This window comes from Chrysemys picta, chromosome 1 (assembly GCF_011386835.1).
Source record: "Chrysemys picta bellii isolate R12L10 chromosome 1, ASM1138683v2, whole genome shotgun sequence".
In the NCBI taxonomy this organism is placed as follows: domain Eukaryota; kingdom Metazoa; phylum Chordata; order Testudines; family Emydidae; genus Chrysemys; species Chrysemys picta.
In genome coordinates, this window is record NC_088791.1 from 67,185,794 (window position 1) to 67,201,540 (window position 15,747).

Here is a 15,747-nt window from a genome sequence, read left to right on the forward strand (position 1 = left end):
GATCTCCAATAAAGAGCCATGGCAGCTTAAATGCCACTATTACTGTGAAAACTGTTTCCATCTTTGGCATCTGTAAATCTGTAAATTCCTGGGGGGGGGCCTATACTGATGTTATCCAGCCCAGCCTACTCTTTAAACTCTCTTGATAATGACTTTTATTTTAAAAAGGGATAAAAATTGCCAGGTTTTGCATCCTCACAGAAGTAAGTCTCTGCATGTCAGTCTGGGTGAATGTACGTGTAGTTTATTTATTGTCTTTGGCTGCTGTATGCATTTATTTACATAGTCATGTAGGTCAAATCTAAATCTGACCTCCCATCAGAGTAAAAGACGAGTTCTATTAAACTTCAAGGCAACATATGTTAATATTTTTTCACTAACATTCAGATTACAGTGAAACAGTTGCTCATAGTGAAGTGGACGGTTTTTTATTTGGATGTTAATGAGCTTTTGGTAAATGGTACATTGCAGTGCCCTGGCATTGTGGATTTCATCCATTCTGATCAAATCACAAGCAATCAGCAATCAATTTAAAGTTTAGAATTCCTGTGTAGGACTACTATCTTTTATCTAACATGTATCTTATTTCATCTTGTGAACACTGAGTCAGCTAAAAAGGCTGGCTATCCTTAATGGATTTTTCTTGTATATTAAGTGCCAATACATAACTCAGCAGTTCTTTTTGACACACAGTTTAAAATAGTTTATGTAGAAAAGTTCCTAAAAACTTTAGTATGGAAAAATAGTATTATCTGAAGCTTAATATTAATATAAACATTATAGAAAAAATACATATTTACATAACACCAAAATACAATTATATACAATAATATCTATTACACTTAAATTATATATCTTTAAAAAAATCACCAGACCAATAAATTATACAAAGCTTCAATAGAAATGTCTGGCGCTTCTCTAGTGCATGAAACACACACACACACACACACGCACACTCACTCACACAAAGTTAACAGATCTGATCACAAAAGCAGGTGTCTGTTACATTCTTAGTGTCTCGAATAAACAGCATCTGAAAGCAAGGAAAACAGATTAGAAAAATCACCAGTCTGTTTTATTTTCATCTTTAGCAGATGAATATGCTGTGTGGAGAAGTGGCGGAGCACCAGCACTGTCTAGCGATTGGTATGACAAGAGGGAGGCACTGAGCAAGTTCCCACTCACAGCTCCGCCATAACACTTCAGTCAGGAGTTCTACAACTCCTGTTATTTCAGTCTTTGGCCTCTCACATGTGGAGGTGGGAGTCAGATCACCAAATTCTTTTCCACTTGAGAAAGGAGCCAGGCTTTGAAGATAGGCCATCAACAATGGAAAGCAAATGTCACTAATTACTGTTAAAAATCACTTGTGTTGCACTGGAAATACACATGGTGTTTCATGAACATAAAACATTTTCTCTCTCCCAACAAGCTTATAAGTAAAATGGACCAGACAAATGTGAGATGTGAAGTAAGAATATGCAAGGGAAACCAGGAACAGACAGTTGGTGAAGTGAAGGAGGAAGCAAATATTTTTGGGTGGAGTGAATTTTAATGAGGAGAGAGGCTTGGAAGTTGTTCCTATCATAGGGGACATCTTAATAGTGTGTACGATAGCAAGAGTGTGAAAGAAAGCTAAAGGGCATAGTAAGGTGACGGCACTGGGAGGTGTATAAGGTGTGAGTGGGTGGTGTAGGAGGAAATGAGATCAGAGACTTAGGTGTGGAGGTGAAGCTGGGATTTAATGGGGAAGCCAATGGAGAGGAGAATGAGATGGCCAGAGTGACAAGAGAGGAAGACAACTGTAGCACCAGCATTTTGGATAGAGTGGAAGGGAGCAGAGGTGAGAAAGAAAGTCTGACAGGAGGTTATAATAACCCAGGCAAGAGATAATGCAATATGTCCCTGGCTATTAAATTGTGAATCTGAAACACTTTATAATTCAATAACTTTGTCCTACCTACCTCTGTGATACTCTGGATTCACATTTTCATATATTGGAAACAAGGGATTTTCTTGTTCACTGCGTAGCTTTCTTGCTCTTAACACGTCTCTCACACACTGATGTAAATAGACATACTGACACTAGAAAAGAGGGAGGGAGGTGTCAGAAATGAGTGAAATCTGCAAAGGAGTAAGAGGGTCTTACACGCAGATGCCATTGAATGGTAAAACATGGCGTGTTTTGCAACACCTTTGTTCCAAGGGAGATAAAAAGCCATGTCAGTTGTTATAGGAATGTGATCTTTTTCATAAGATTTTTATTTGAGCGGGTTTGGAAAATTCTCCAATGAAAATTTTTTCCACTGGAAAACAGCATTTTGTTGGAACTGAAAATTCCTATAGGAGCATGTCGATATCAACAACATTTCTTTTCAAAAAGAAATAAAAAAAAAGTTTCAAAAAAAGTCAAAATGTTCTGTTTTGACAAATTTGGAATGGAATGTTTAAATTTTTCCAAATCAAAATGGACTTTTAGTTTTGAAATAGCTTTCATTTCATACTGTTAAAATAATGAAAAAATTAAAATATTGAAATAAAAATGAAATGTTTCCATTGACTTAAAACTTGAAATTTTTCCAAAATTTTCTGGGAAATTGCAGAATTATTTCATTTCATTCTAATTCAGAACTAAACCAATTTTGAAATAGCAGAAATTCCTGTGACATGGACATTCTGGGTTCTGCACAACTGATTTTTATAGCAGCTTTCCAGTTCACTGTTGCTACCCATGCAAAACATTAAGCCTCATGTGACACAATGAAGTAAGCCCTAGTCAAGTATGTTTTTCTACCTTCCTGATAACAAGAGTAGGATGTGCTCAGGGCTACTTCCATGCTTGGCAGGGAAGTGCAGTTAGGCCCTGTTTATACTGGACAAGGAAAGCCCGTGGGATCCTTTTCTAACAAATTATATTTAAATATGGATGTTTTTTACCAGAAGGAGTCTATGTTCTTTCCCTTGCCAGTGCTGACAGGACTTAAATGTGCTATAAACTGGTTTATTAGACTATGATATTGGCTGTGACGTCCCTAGTTTTCCAGCAAGGTTAGCCCTTGTCTATGTAGGCCAAGTGAACTGTGTTGTCTCCTTTCTAAGGATAGTGTTTGAATAGTTTACTAGAAAGGAGCTAAGATGTTGTTTTGACCAGTGTGGACAGGACCTAACTGATATGATCTGCTATTTACCCAGGTTGCCTTTGCTTATACATAAAATGCTAATTCCCCATGCCTGGCCATTCTCTCAGACCAATGACCACAGGAACACTAGCATTACACGACAAATGTATTATAGTACCCATAGACCCGTAGACATTAGTGAATACGTCCTCATACTAAGGCTCTTGCTTTTAATTTTACTTTGCCTTAAAGGCATCATTGCCCCGGGGAATACAATTTTTTTTCAACAATTTCTCTTCATTTGCATAACAAGTTTAATTGTTGCTCTATACTTTCTCTACTGTCCTCTCTCTGGGAAAATTATGAAACCTGTTGTCATGCACATAAGGCTGCTGTCTCCAGGGAACAGAATTCTGCACCCCACCCACCTATTGAGTGGAAATCTGGCCAGGCCACAGCATCTTCAGTTAGCAAATACTGCTAAGGGCTCTTGCTGTGAGTGAAATGGGACAGTGATTCCCTGCCAGTTAGGCAGCTGTGGAGACTGCTCCCTACCATGCTAACCAATATTATTTCATTGTTTCCTTGTGCTCTCCTGTGGTCTCTTGTCTGGAGTTTACAATCTATGTCTCACGCAGGGGCTGTCTTTTCATTCTGGGTCTGTACATTGTGAAGCACAATGGGACCCTGCTCCATGACTGGGGCTCTGAGGTGCAGGGGCGGCAGGTTATATGGGCCCATGCTCCAGCAAATCCAGGGCATGGGGACTCAGCTCTACCAATGTTCGGGGTTGGGTCTCTCCCCTGGCTCCATGCGTGGCTCCATGCGTGCCTCCCCCGGAGTGTCCCTGCCTGCACCCTGGGCAGTGGGCAGCTGCCCTGCTGCTCCGCTCTGCGCTCTCTCGCCAGCCGCTGCTGGCTACAAAAGGGAGCGGCACCGGCAGCAGACTGAGGCGGTGGCTGAGGAGGAGGGGAAGAGGCACACACGTGATGGCAGCCCTCCCCTCCCCGGCAGCCACCACAGGGGAGGCGAGGGGGCTTCCTGGACCTGAGAGGAGCCCAGTCCCTAGGAGCAGGTGCACTGATTGTGCTGCGTGAGTGTGCTGCCGGGGGGAGAGAGAGGTCCCCCTCCCCCAGAGCTCACTGCTGCCAGCGGGGAGCAGGTTGGGGGGGGACTGTGGAGTCCTCTTCTCTGGTCCCAGCCCCAGGGTAGTCTGACTGCACCCCAAACTCCTCATCCCCAGCCCCACCCCCGACCCCAGAGCCTGCACACCCAGCCAGAGCCCTCACCCCCTCGCACCTCAACCCTCTGCCCTAGCCTTGAGCCCCTCCCACATCCCAAACCCTTCATCCCCAGCCAGAGCCCTCATCCCCCCCCACGCCCCCCCACATAGTGCAATATAGGGAAACTGTTAAACGCTTACGGTTTCCAGTCCATTTTTACATTATTTTAAAAAATATATATCGGCTTACAAGGCAGGTGTTGGTGGGTGGGCAGGACTTGGACCCGTTCTGGGCACCACCAAGAATTATACAAACTTGCCGCCCCGCCAAGGTGCTACTTCAATATAAATAATAGAGTGACCACTTCCATCTGCCCACCTTCCCCATCCTGGGCTCTCCCAAATTAATAGGTGAAAATAAAACCTTCTTTTTACACAAATACAGAAGTGGATTTTGGAAGTTTTTCTAATGAAGCCATGAGTCATGAATCTGGTTCATGCCAGATACTTCAGGTTCAGTGGAGCCTGGAACTCCAGCACTTCCCAAAATAGTTTACTAAACACAACCCATGTAGTAGTTACCTCCACCCCAGAATGATGGGATACCTTCAATACAGGGAGAAGCACCAAGAGAAGGAGAAAGTCATTTATAAAAGGTTTGTTAGAACTTCTTTCTGTGCTGGATGCGCTCCCTAGACTGGGAAGGGAAGAGATCAGAATATTAATCTGGGCTCAATTCAGTTTTCATTTTTGCTACGATTTTACCCCGGGATTGTTCTGGGGATCCTCACTGTTTGCAGTATTGAGCCTGTCTACTCCAGGAGCTCAGGTGGGACTCGAGCCATCACTGCAAGGGTTCGGGATAAGATGGAAGAGGTGCTGGTAGCTGTGGTGGGTTGTTTCCACAGCATAGTATATGAGTTCTCCACACTCCTGTCAGACATTTTACCTGGGTATGGCATCTGATTGGGACTTTCTGCCAGGCCGACCCCGAGGATCCACAACCAGGTCTGGGAAACTCTGACTTTGTACTAACTAGAGCTCTTCAGTGATTAAGATAGCCTTGAAATGAAATTCATTTCTCCTCATGCCCATGTGCGGCTTTTGCAGATGTCAGCAAACTTAGCCACCCATAACATAACCTCCGAATTGCAACAAAAAGCTACACTGGTATCAGGCTCCACAGCCCAGTAAACCCACTCCAATTTCTCTATTATCACGTTCCACAGAGACAATGTACAAGCTGCGTCCATTACTCTCTGTTATTAAATTAGTCCCTAAGTGTTAAGCCACCATTCTCTGAAAGTGATTTTCCTGCACTTTTAAAAGCATAAAAGACCTGCTTATCCTGTGCTAACAGAATAGATTCAGTCCCTTCTGTATAATGCGTTAGGAAAAGATTGATCTTTCTTCCCAATAGCATAATGAAAGATGGACACGTCAGCCCAGTAAGTACAAGGACACCACACAGCTGCAAGGTCAGAGTGCTACAGTTTTAAAATAATAAACACTTGAGTAATTTTCTCCATCCTCCATTGTTTTCTCCCTTTACGTCCGCCTAGCTATCCATCTTAGTGCCCATCTCCAATGTACTTAAATGCTTATGTTCCTTTCCCCAATATATTTATATAACTCAGTAACTCCAGTGCAACGTGCTGTTAAAGGTCTGCTGCATTACATTCATGGGGATGACTGCAGTTCAGTGGTGGGTGAAGTGATCCCTATTTCTAAGATGTGAATAGAACTTGATATGTAAGGGCCTGATGCAGCTCCATGGAAGGCAATGGAAAAAAATCCCACTAGCTTCAGCAGGAATTAGATCAGGTTCTAAGTGCTACAGTACTAGGGTGACCAGACGTCACGATAAAATCCGGACAGTCCCGATATTTAGGTGTTTGTCCCACGTCCTGACCGATCTTTGGTTGGGACGCAATTTGTCCCGATATTTCGCTCTGCCGGCAGCATTTGGCTTTTTTTTTTTTTGCTCCACCGGCGGATACCCCCCATGTGTCCCGATATTTTCTTCCTCTCATCTGGTCACCCTATACAGTATCTGTTAACTATCTTACAGTGGTGCCACAAGGCACCTAATTTATGAACAGTTGTGAAGTGCTTTGAGATCCTCAGATGAAACACTCTCTGTGTTCAAACTATTATTAGTATATGAATGATGAAGATGTGCCGTTCTGTGCCATATCCAAAGCTTACCTCTGTCTGAACCATGTGAACCCTGTGAAGTCTTAGATCATGCACTGCTCCATAAATATCCACTGAGTCCTTAGAGTCTAGTTGCTGAAGGATTCGGTCCAGTGCAATGAATGTGCCTGTCCTACCAACACCAGCACTGAAAAGAGATGGAAAATACAAACCCACTGGGTCAAAGCTCTCGCCATCTTTACATTTAACTCAGGCAAGGATCAGATTTGCATTGCTATAGATTCATCATGGTCTTTGGGTTAACTGCACTATACAAGTGGCAGCTCTAGGATTTCAGATGGGAATAGTTTACAGTGGAGCTAGATTTTTCGTTTGGAGTCACAGAAGAACTGGTTGTGATATCTCCTGTTTGTCACTATGGATCAAGTTAGGCTGACAGTTCAATATATCCAAATCTGTTTGTAAGGAGACCTTCAAGCTGTTTTCTTTCTAGAGATGAACCAGCAGATTCAGACTATGACCCTGAATAAGGACCCAAATGTTGTAGTTAACCTACAAAGCTTTACATTTTTGGGTGAGGTTCTTTGGCCTGTGTTATGCAGGAGGTCAGATTAGATGGTCACAATGGTCCCGTCTGGCCTTAAACATCTATGAAGATCTGGACACACATTTGCAGCTCAGATTTACCCCTAGTTACATTTTTTCTTAATTAAAAAGAGGTAATGAGACTTTGGGCCAGAGCCAGCAGTGCAAAGGAGACTTAAAAATCTGCCAGAATGCAGCAGCTGAGGGTCCCCCTGGAATAGCAGGTGTGCCAGGGACAGTGCTCTAGTGGTCCTACCTGGAGGCAGGACCTCCTCAGAACTGTTATTCACTGCCACTAGTTGGGCACCCAGCATCTCCCAGGATGAGGGCATGTGTGTCAAACAGTGCTCTGGACCACCTAACCCACAGTCTCTCGATTAAAGCCTGGGCTGTTCTATAGAAATTTAAGCAAAAGTTACCCCCTGACAGACACCAACAGTAGAGATCTTTTCCTGAACCAATGACATCCTGCTTTCATTTATACCTGCAGTGCAGAATGGTTGGTCCGGTGTCCAGAGTCCTGTTGATATAATCCCTTACAGTTCTTACAAATTGGATCAGGGACTGGGTGGTCTCTGGAACTCCATGGTCTGGCCATACTGTGTAATGAAAGTGACGAATGAGCCTCTTTGAGTCAAGCTGCTCTTCCTGTCAGATCACAGAAATGTGGATAATCAGAACAGTTAAGAGGCAGATGTTCTAACACACCACGTCTTTGTAATGAACATCATGTTCTGTTACAGCTGCCACTAGGGAGTAGGTCACTGGAGAGCAATCAGGATGTGTGAGGTTTAACCAGTCTAGGTTTTCCTAACAGATTTAAAAAAAATAAAATAAAATAAAATAAACATACACTACAAATTTTAAACTCCCTTATTGTCCATTCCGGAAGCACTGACTCAGACAGCATCTCAACTATCAGATCTCCGTAATACAAGGAATCCTGGTCCAGGGGCCAGTACTGATCGCACTTCACCTGTATGGACAAAGAAAAGAGTGTTTCAATAATAACAAACAGCTGGAGCCAACCTGTCATATTTAAACAACTTATCTACTCAATTTTTGCACAGGGTTCCTAACTGTCCCCGCTTCCAGGGAGGCAAGAAGCAGTCATGCATCAGTAGATGGACAATTAAGGCAGCTAAAATAATCCATATGCACATGTAATCAACAAAGGACCTAAACACGTGCTTAACTAAGTATGCAAGAGGTCCCATTGAGTTAGGCATTGCTTAAGTACTTTGCTACGTCAGGGCCTAAACAGCAAAAAGCATTTCTACATACAGTTATGATTGCTTGCACTCTTTAGACTATGTTTAAAGCAGAGGTTGATCTGGGCTGATTCGGTGAACCAGTACTTAAGTCTCTAGCTCTTTTATTTGCTAAAGACAACCTTACACCTTACATGCTTACCTTACATCTTTAGTTGCTAAAGACAACCTTACAACCATACGTGATCAGAGTATGAACCAATTCAGTGATATCTACCTGAGTCTGAAGACAGCCTGACACAACAGCTCTGAAAGAAGCATGCATTGTCTTATTCATGACAAGGGTATCTTAATTATAAAGCCTAATGTTTGCAATTTAAATGTCAACATTATTAACTATTTTACTGTTGATCAAAGCACATGAAAGCACATGAAAAGAGGAGGGATGATCATATTAAGAAGATCAGCTGTGAGTAGAGTCTTGTCTTGACAAATCAAGAAGATGGCGCGTGGACCGCTACTTCCCATGCTTCCCCCCAATTCAATCTCTGGTTTAAAGAGTGATTGGGAATGCAGGGAGGCTGCTCTGGCTTTAAAAAAAAAAAAAAAAAAAATGCAATGGACTTGGATGTAACCATTACCTGTGTGTGTCTATATGGGGGCATCAGGGAAGGAAAGAATATTTATGGTTTTCCCAGTTTAGTCACTTGCTTTGTACCATACATAGAAGATGTTTTTATGGTGGCTCATATTCGGATTACAGCACTATAAGTTTTATGAGGTTGTCATGGACAGTGAAATAAGTAAGTGTAAGGCCCAGAGAAGTTTCATAATTGTAATATACTAACCTTAAATAAATAGACCATGAAGTACATATAATGCATGGTGCTTATCTCATTATTTTTATTGATTTCCACCTTTGTCCTCCCATATCTCAACCCTTTGTACATTGTGCAGTGGGTTCTATTCTTAGCTCTCTCACTGACCCGCTGTGTGTTACCTTGGATTAGTCACTTCACCTCTTTGTGCCTCTGCTTCCCCACATATCCCTTTTCTGTCTTGTCTATTTAGGCCACAAGGGCCAGATGTTTAAAGGCATGCAGGCACCTAACTCCTACTGCAATCAAAAGAGATTTAGGTGCCTAAATAGCTTCAAAAACCTGGTTCTAAGCTCATAAGGGCAGGCATTGTCTCTTACTATGTGTCACTGCCTAGCATAATGGGACTTTGATCTCAGTTGATGTCTGTGGGTGTTAGTGTCATACAAATAATAAATACAAAATTTAAAAATAGTAATGAATAAGCAAGAAACCTCGCTACTCACTCGGCCCTTCTCGACACACTGGGTTACCATGACAATATTGTGAACATTCTGTTCCCATGCCATCTTCCAGAAATCATCTTTGGTGCCAGGCAAAGGGCCCTGAGTCGCAATGTATTCCCTGCGAAAATTATTGCCCTACGAATTCAGGAAATTCCAGTTAGTTTCTATAATGCCAGAGAACAGACCTTATAGCAACTGCAAACAAACCACCACTGTTATGACATCAACATCTTCACTGCAGCCACAGCTTGAAAACTAAAGGACGCCCTAAACTCTGGAAGCAGAAGGCTGGTGGGAGCAGGGAGGAGGAAGAGAAAGTGCCAGTGTATTTAAATATTGCTGGAAGGTATTTATTAGAATTAGTCAGAGATTTTTCATCTTTCTATTGTGTTCAGCACTGCCCTAGGCATTTTGAACCACTGTTTTGTTTTGTTTTGTTGTTTGCCGTTAATTAACTGAGCTCTGGATTGAAATCTGGATCGTTAGGGCTCTGCTATTATCAATCATAATTCCCTGGCAAAGGGCACAATTGTAATCTCAGCCAATTTCACCATAATACATGGTGCAAACACTTTCAGGATGCAATACAAGTCCGGAAGTATGATCTCAGTGATAGCTGTGCTTCTTGCAGAAATTGTATAAAAACAGTGACCTTTCAGAAGTTGTCTTTGGCCAATTATAACAACAATCTTATATGACTATAGCAATCCAGGGAAGAGGTTTTAAGAGCTGACTGAATCAATCTCAGTTAACTGAATGGCAATCAGACATGGCCTTTCAGCACACACACAAAAACAGTTCTCAGACTTTTAGTTAAAACCAGTGAACATATGAAAGGAGGGAGCCCTAAGAATCTAGCTACATGTTAAGTTTCATAGGAAGGTGAAATTATCATTAGAGAGACAAGGACTATAAAAAACACCACTGAGCCACTTACTGGTATGTAGCTTGCATTAATATAATCTGAGCAAGGATCATCATCTACGTTGGAAAGCTTCACTCTCGACGAATCATCTGGGAAGAAATGTATTACAAGAGGTTTATGCCTAGGTCTTGATTTTTCATCCCTTTCACATAAATGGAAATGTGCCCATGTTAAAATACCAACTGCACTTTCACGGTCAGAATTGGAAGGTTTGTTTGCAAATGATAGCCACCCACATTTGTACAACACCTTTCACCAGGGGGGTTCCAAGGCACATGGCGGCCGATAACGAGATTGTATGCAAGGAGCTAGAACTGCAAAGGTCCATAGGCGCGTAATTGCCTCGTTCGGCACCTCAGTCCACAATGTAGGTGCCACCGGCATACTCAAAGCTACCGCTAAACTCCTGCCTACCCCGGTAAGTGTCTACGTTTCCGATGGTGGGCATGTGCAAAGCTGCCTCACAGCTGATACCCACCCACAGCTAACGAACCGCTCAGAACTGTTGCTCAAGCTGAAGCTCCAAAGCAGGATTCTCAAGCTAGTGGTTTCCCACCAATCTCACGTGTGGGGCCCGACCCCAGAGATGCTGGGGCACACCTTCAGGATCAGCCATCACACAAACGAGTGTGAGAGCGTCTGTCCCCAAGCGTAGTGGCCAGAGTATTCACTTGGGATGCAGGAAATCCAGGTTTAAGGCCCTCCTCCAATTATTTATACTAAGTGGAAAGCTCCAACAGGAGAGACAGAGAGATCCACCCACAATACACAATGCCCTGTGTGCTAGGGACTCTCCTTAGATGTGGGATTTGTGGGTTCAAGTCCTGGTTTCAAATCTGAGTGGAGATTTGAAAACAGGTCTCCCACATTCCAAGTGAGTGCTATAAACACAGGGCTATTGGCTACAGTGGGGTAGGTCTCTTGTCTTTCAGGAGAATGGTCTGGGTTTCATCTGCTAGGGCCTGGGCTTACCCAGCTCAGGTGTCTAATGTCAGGAGAGGATTCATGGTGGAGAATTCTGAGTGGAGGGAGGTGCCTCCCTCTGGCCTGTCAGGTAAGTAATGGCCCAGACCAATGGGAGCAGATGCCTAAGTACGTTTGTGAATCTGGGCCCTTAGTCCTGTCTCCTTCCTTTTGCATGACACTGATGGTTTCACAGGATCCCTGTGTTGGGTGCCTACCTCCCCTCATGCATTGATGGGGAGACTAAATGTCTAACTCAGAATGGAGGGCTGGGCAGGGCAGGGCACCTAGTGGTTAGGCACTGCAATGCCTAAGTACCTTTGTGGATTTAGCCCAGGGAGACTTCACCCCATTTTTCCACAGGTGAGCGCAATCCCATTGTAGAGCACAAGTCTCTTCCCTGATTGTGCTCTGGTGGATGCCAGCTACTTGAAAGAGGTAGGGAGTTAAGGTAATGGTGGGACTGTGGCTGCATCCCTCTTTACCTCTGAAGGCAGGGCCAGCTATGCATGGAGGACAGCATACAGTCTTCCCCTTGACAGAACAGCAGTGTCCCCACTTCACTGTGCAGTCCCCTGAGAAAATGCTGGGTGACTGAGCAAGACAGCATTCCTCCTGAGTCTCTGGCTGCAGAGTTGCCCATCCAGGGCAGACTGAGACATAAAGGTACCAGAGCGCCATACACACTTTGGGTACTTCTACACGGCAGTTGGGTGGGTACTTCCCAGCACGGGTAGACAGACAAGTGCAACTCTGCTTGAGTTAGCGGGCTACAAATACAAACCCTCCCAGACCTACTGGGTATGTACGTGGGTGAGTAGCCTGAGCCACCGCTCATGCTACCCCCAGCTACACTGCTATTTTAAGTGCACAAGCTACCATATGTCTGTCTATCTGAGCTGGGAAACACCCTCCAAGCTGCAGTCAGACATACCCATGGAGGGATCCCATCACCACTACTGAAATACAGCCACCTCTGGATAAAACTTGGCAACTAACCATGGCACATGACAATGCTACATGGCAAGAAATTAAGCTGAATGCTACCATAGCCCATTGAAATTGCAGGGGGCTATTTAAGGTAGGCTAATTACCTCCAATAGGCATTCCCCAGGGCTGTCCCCATTCTCATGTGCCACGTACAGTCAGGATCTTTGTCTTGTATGAAAGAGGACTCCTTCAGGATTATCCCCTTGTGCCATGCTGGGGGCACTGTGCTACTGCAGGCTCATTATTAACTCTGAAGGAAGCGACTGTCACCTATCGATGTCAAATAAGTGATCTGTGGCCACTAGACAGGTTTGAACTGACTATATCTGAATGACCAGGGAGCAGGTAGCCCAGCTGCTGATCACACAAAACACATGTGACAAGGTTTCTATTATTCCTACTATCCACCCTGACAGAACCGCTGAAAGGCTAGAACAGCTGAAGCCTTTTATAAACAGAATGAGCACTAGTCATTACGCCTCTGGTGGGAAGTGAAATTTCATGGGAGCTGCTGTTTTAAAGCCGCTCATGGCCATACACCGTCAGCAACAAAGCACCATGGCTTGGCTTGGCAATGCTTTTCATCTCTGACAAGGTGAAACAAGGAAAGGGATATGCTACATGCCCGATCCCATCCTGAAAAGAAGTGAAAAATAGCTGGTGTGATGTAATATTATATACCCAAATATAAAACTTACAGGGCAATATATTATTGTATCGATTTTTCCCTCTGTTCTCCGGCAAAAGCGCTATGTCACACGATTGGTTTCGACCCACATCTTTTAAGTCCTGCAAAAGGCCGAAATGAATGCAAGGTGAAAATAATCAAAGGATGCTACAACACGGAATGTACAGCATGCTAGGCTAAGGAAAGGAAATGATTTTTATTAGACTCAAATTAGAGAACTGGTGGCATTGGCTTGAGCCAGGCACATTGCTGGTAGGCACTGTTCATGATTTGTCACACTCTGCTCACACAACTCAGTCCTGACCCTCAGCACATCCTGGTGGTCCTGTGCTGGGCCTTTGATGAATGGAGGCTGCCAACTGGATCAAGCTGAGCCTAATTAAGTTGTGGTTTTGGCAGCAGGACAAACAGGGTCTAAGCTGAGACTGTCAAACTCATTTTCACTTGTGTGAAGAAGACCCAGGAATGCATGTTTCTGGGGCTGAAGGGTTAGTGAGCCAGAGTTAGCACCCAACCAGTTGGTTCAATAAAGAAATGGTTTGACTGGATTGGATTCGTACCTCATACTCCTTGGACAGGAGGTAGTTGGAATCTGCTTGGAGTTTGGTGAAGTGCCCTTCAAACTGATTTATCTTTATTGGACTAAAACATTCGACAGAAGAAAACAAGACAAAAAACAAAGTTACCCCAGGACAGAACAAGGACATTATTCATCTAATTCATTACAAAGGAAGATGTTTTAAATGAAGAAATATTTGCTTTTACCTGGAAATTCTCCGGCTCCTAGAAATAATTTCAAAAGAAAAAGAAACAACTTGTCAGTGAGTGACCGGAGAGACTGTTTCATCTATGATGCCATGTTAAAACAGTTTTCTCTTAGAAACAAACTTTGAGATTACCCTCTCTGCCCCAAGTTCAGATGGACGGACAACGGCCTGTCCCTGCGAACGCTCAGCCTTGCCGTAGGTCGTTCATGGCCATTACTGCAATACAAAGGAAGCTATTCTTACTTTGGTTTTACTGCTATGTTCAAATGTCAACGTAAGTTGGGCAACGAAAGTATCTTGTGGCAGGAAATAAAGAAAAGGAATAAAAAGAGATGGCTGTTTCATTTGCGGCTCTGAAGTGGATCTTTGCAGCTGCACAGTTTTCCTGTACCTTAGTTTGCTGCAATAGGATAATAATATTATATCATATATAGAAAAAATGGTGTAAAACAATAACAGGCTGCTTTTACCATAAGAGACACAGCCCAAACTACCACTAAAGTGGGTATTAGAGCTAGTCAGGAATTTTTTAACTGACATGCTGATTTGTCAAAGCTGAAACTTTTCATGGAAAACCTTTTTTGGGGAACATTTCTCAGGTCCAGGAGGGAATTTCCAGTGAGAGAGAGAAGCACCCACCCCAGCATAACCAATAGACTGGGTGGGTGCTTCTCTCTTTCACTGGCCAGCGTGCTCACCTGGTATGTCAGAGACCCAGGTTCAAGTCTCTAGTCTGAATCTCCCACTCTGTTTTTTTTTCCCCTTCAAAAATTTAGAAAGGTCTTGGTTTTGTTCCAACACATAATGGAAAAAAAAAATCAAATCCTCAAAATTTCTGCTGACATGGAATTCTCGTTTTCCAGCCAGTCCTAGCGGGTGTCCTATGCAGGGCTGGTGCAACCATTTAGGTGACCTAGGCGGTCGCCTAGGGCACTAGGATTTGGGGGAGTGCCATTTTCTGCGGCAGCGACCACAGCGGCCAGATCTTCGGCCGCCCAGGTTGCCGCCGGCATTTAGGTAGAGGGAGCTGGGGCAGTAGAGCGCGGGGAGGGCTGCCTGCAGCAAGGGGGGGTGGGATGGCACGCAGGGGAACTCCCCGCCCCAGCTCACCCCTGCCCCGCCTCCTCCCCGAGCACCCCCCCTGCAGCAGCTCCCCCCTCCGCCCTGAGGCACCCACCCCACGGCAGCTCCCCACCCCCCACCCTAAAGCACCCCCCCGCCCCAGCTCACCACTGCCCCGCCTCCTCCCCAAGCACGCTGTGGCTGCTTCACTTCTCCCACCTTCCAGGCTTGTGGCGCCTAAGCTGATTGGCGCCGCAAGCCTGGGAGGCGAGAGAAGTGAAGCAGCCACGGCGTGCCCGTGGAGGAGGCGGGGCAGGGGTGAGTTGCCGCGGGGGTGCCTCAGGGTGGGGGGTGGGGAGCAGCCGCAGGGGGGGTGCCTCAGGGTGGAGGGGCGGAGCTGCTGCGGGGGGAGGGGGGCGGCGCCTCAGGGCGGGGGGGGGGGGGGGAGCTGCCGCAGGGGGGGTGTGCGCCTCAGGGCAGGGGCTCGGGGACATGGGGGGCGCAAGGTGGAAGTTTCGCCTAGGGCGCGAAACATCCTTCCACCGGCCCTGGTCCTATGACAGGATAAGGCCTAACCAACCGATCTGCAGAACATCCCTGTGAGGTAGGTATTATCCCTAGTTCCATGTGCAGATGGGGAACAGGTTACTGCTGCGCTTTTCAGAAGTGCAGAGTGCCTGCAGCTCCCACTGGCTTCAAGTGTTGTGGGTGCTCAGCACCTCTGAAAATCAGGC

General features: G+C 44.8%; 1 protein-coding gene across 4 annotated transcripts in view; it reads right to left on the minus strand.

Moving 5' to 3' along the window:
* Positions 1 to 406: 406 nt before the first annotated feature.
* The window catches only part of PTPRB (protein tyrosine phosphatase receptor type B), an 84,959-nt gene continuing 69,618 nt past the window's right edge, over positions 407 to 15,747 (minus strand). For 2 of the 4 annotated variants that reach the window (XM_005280060.3, XM_005280061.5), the window contains 11 exons: positions 14,084 to 14,167; positions 13,950 to 13,967; positions 13,745 to 13,826; positions 13,195 to 13,285; positions 10,556 to 10,632; positions 9,619 to 9,753; positions 7,937 to 8,059; positions 7,568 to 7,731; positions 6,550 to 6,685; positions 1,965 to 2,085; positions 407 to 1,033 (listed from right to left, as the gene is read on the minus strand). In XM_005280060.3, the coding sequence (XP_005280117.2) occupies positions 1,011 to 1,033; positions 1,965 to 2,085; positions 6,550 to 6,685; positions 7,568 to 7,731; positions 7,937 to 8,059; positions 9,619 to 9,753; positions 10,556 to 10,632; positions 13,195 to 13,285; positions 13,745 to 13,826; positions 13,950 to 13,967; positions 14,084 to 14,167 (1,054 nt within the window). In that variant the 3' untranslated portion in view covers positions 407 to 1,010. Of the gene's footprint in view, positions 1,034 to 1,964; positions 2,086 to 6,549; positions 6,686 to 7,567; positions 7,732 to 7,936; positions 8,060 to 9,618; positions 9,754 to 10,555; positions 10,633 to 13,194; positions 13,286 to 13,744; positions 13,827 to 13,949; positions 13,968 to 14,083; positions 14,168 to 15,747 lie in introns of those variants that run through there. The other 2 variants (XM_065558862.1, XR_006176813.2) reach the window with 2 other exon arrangements.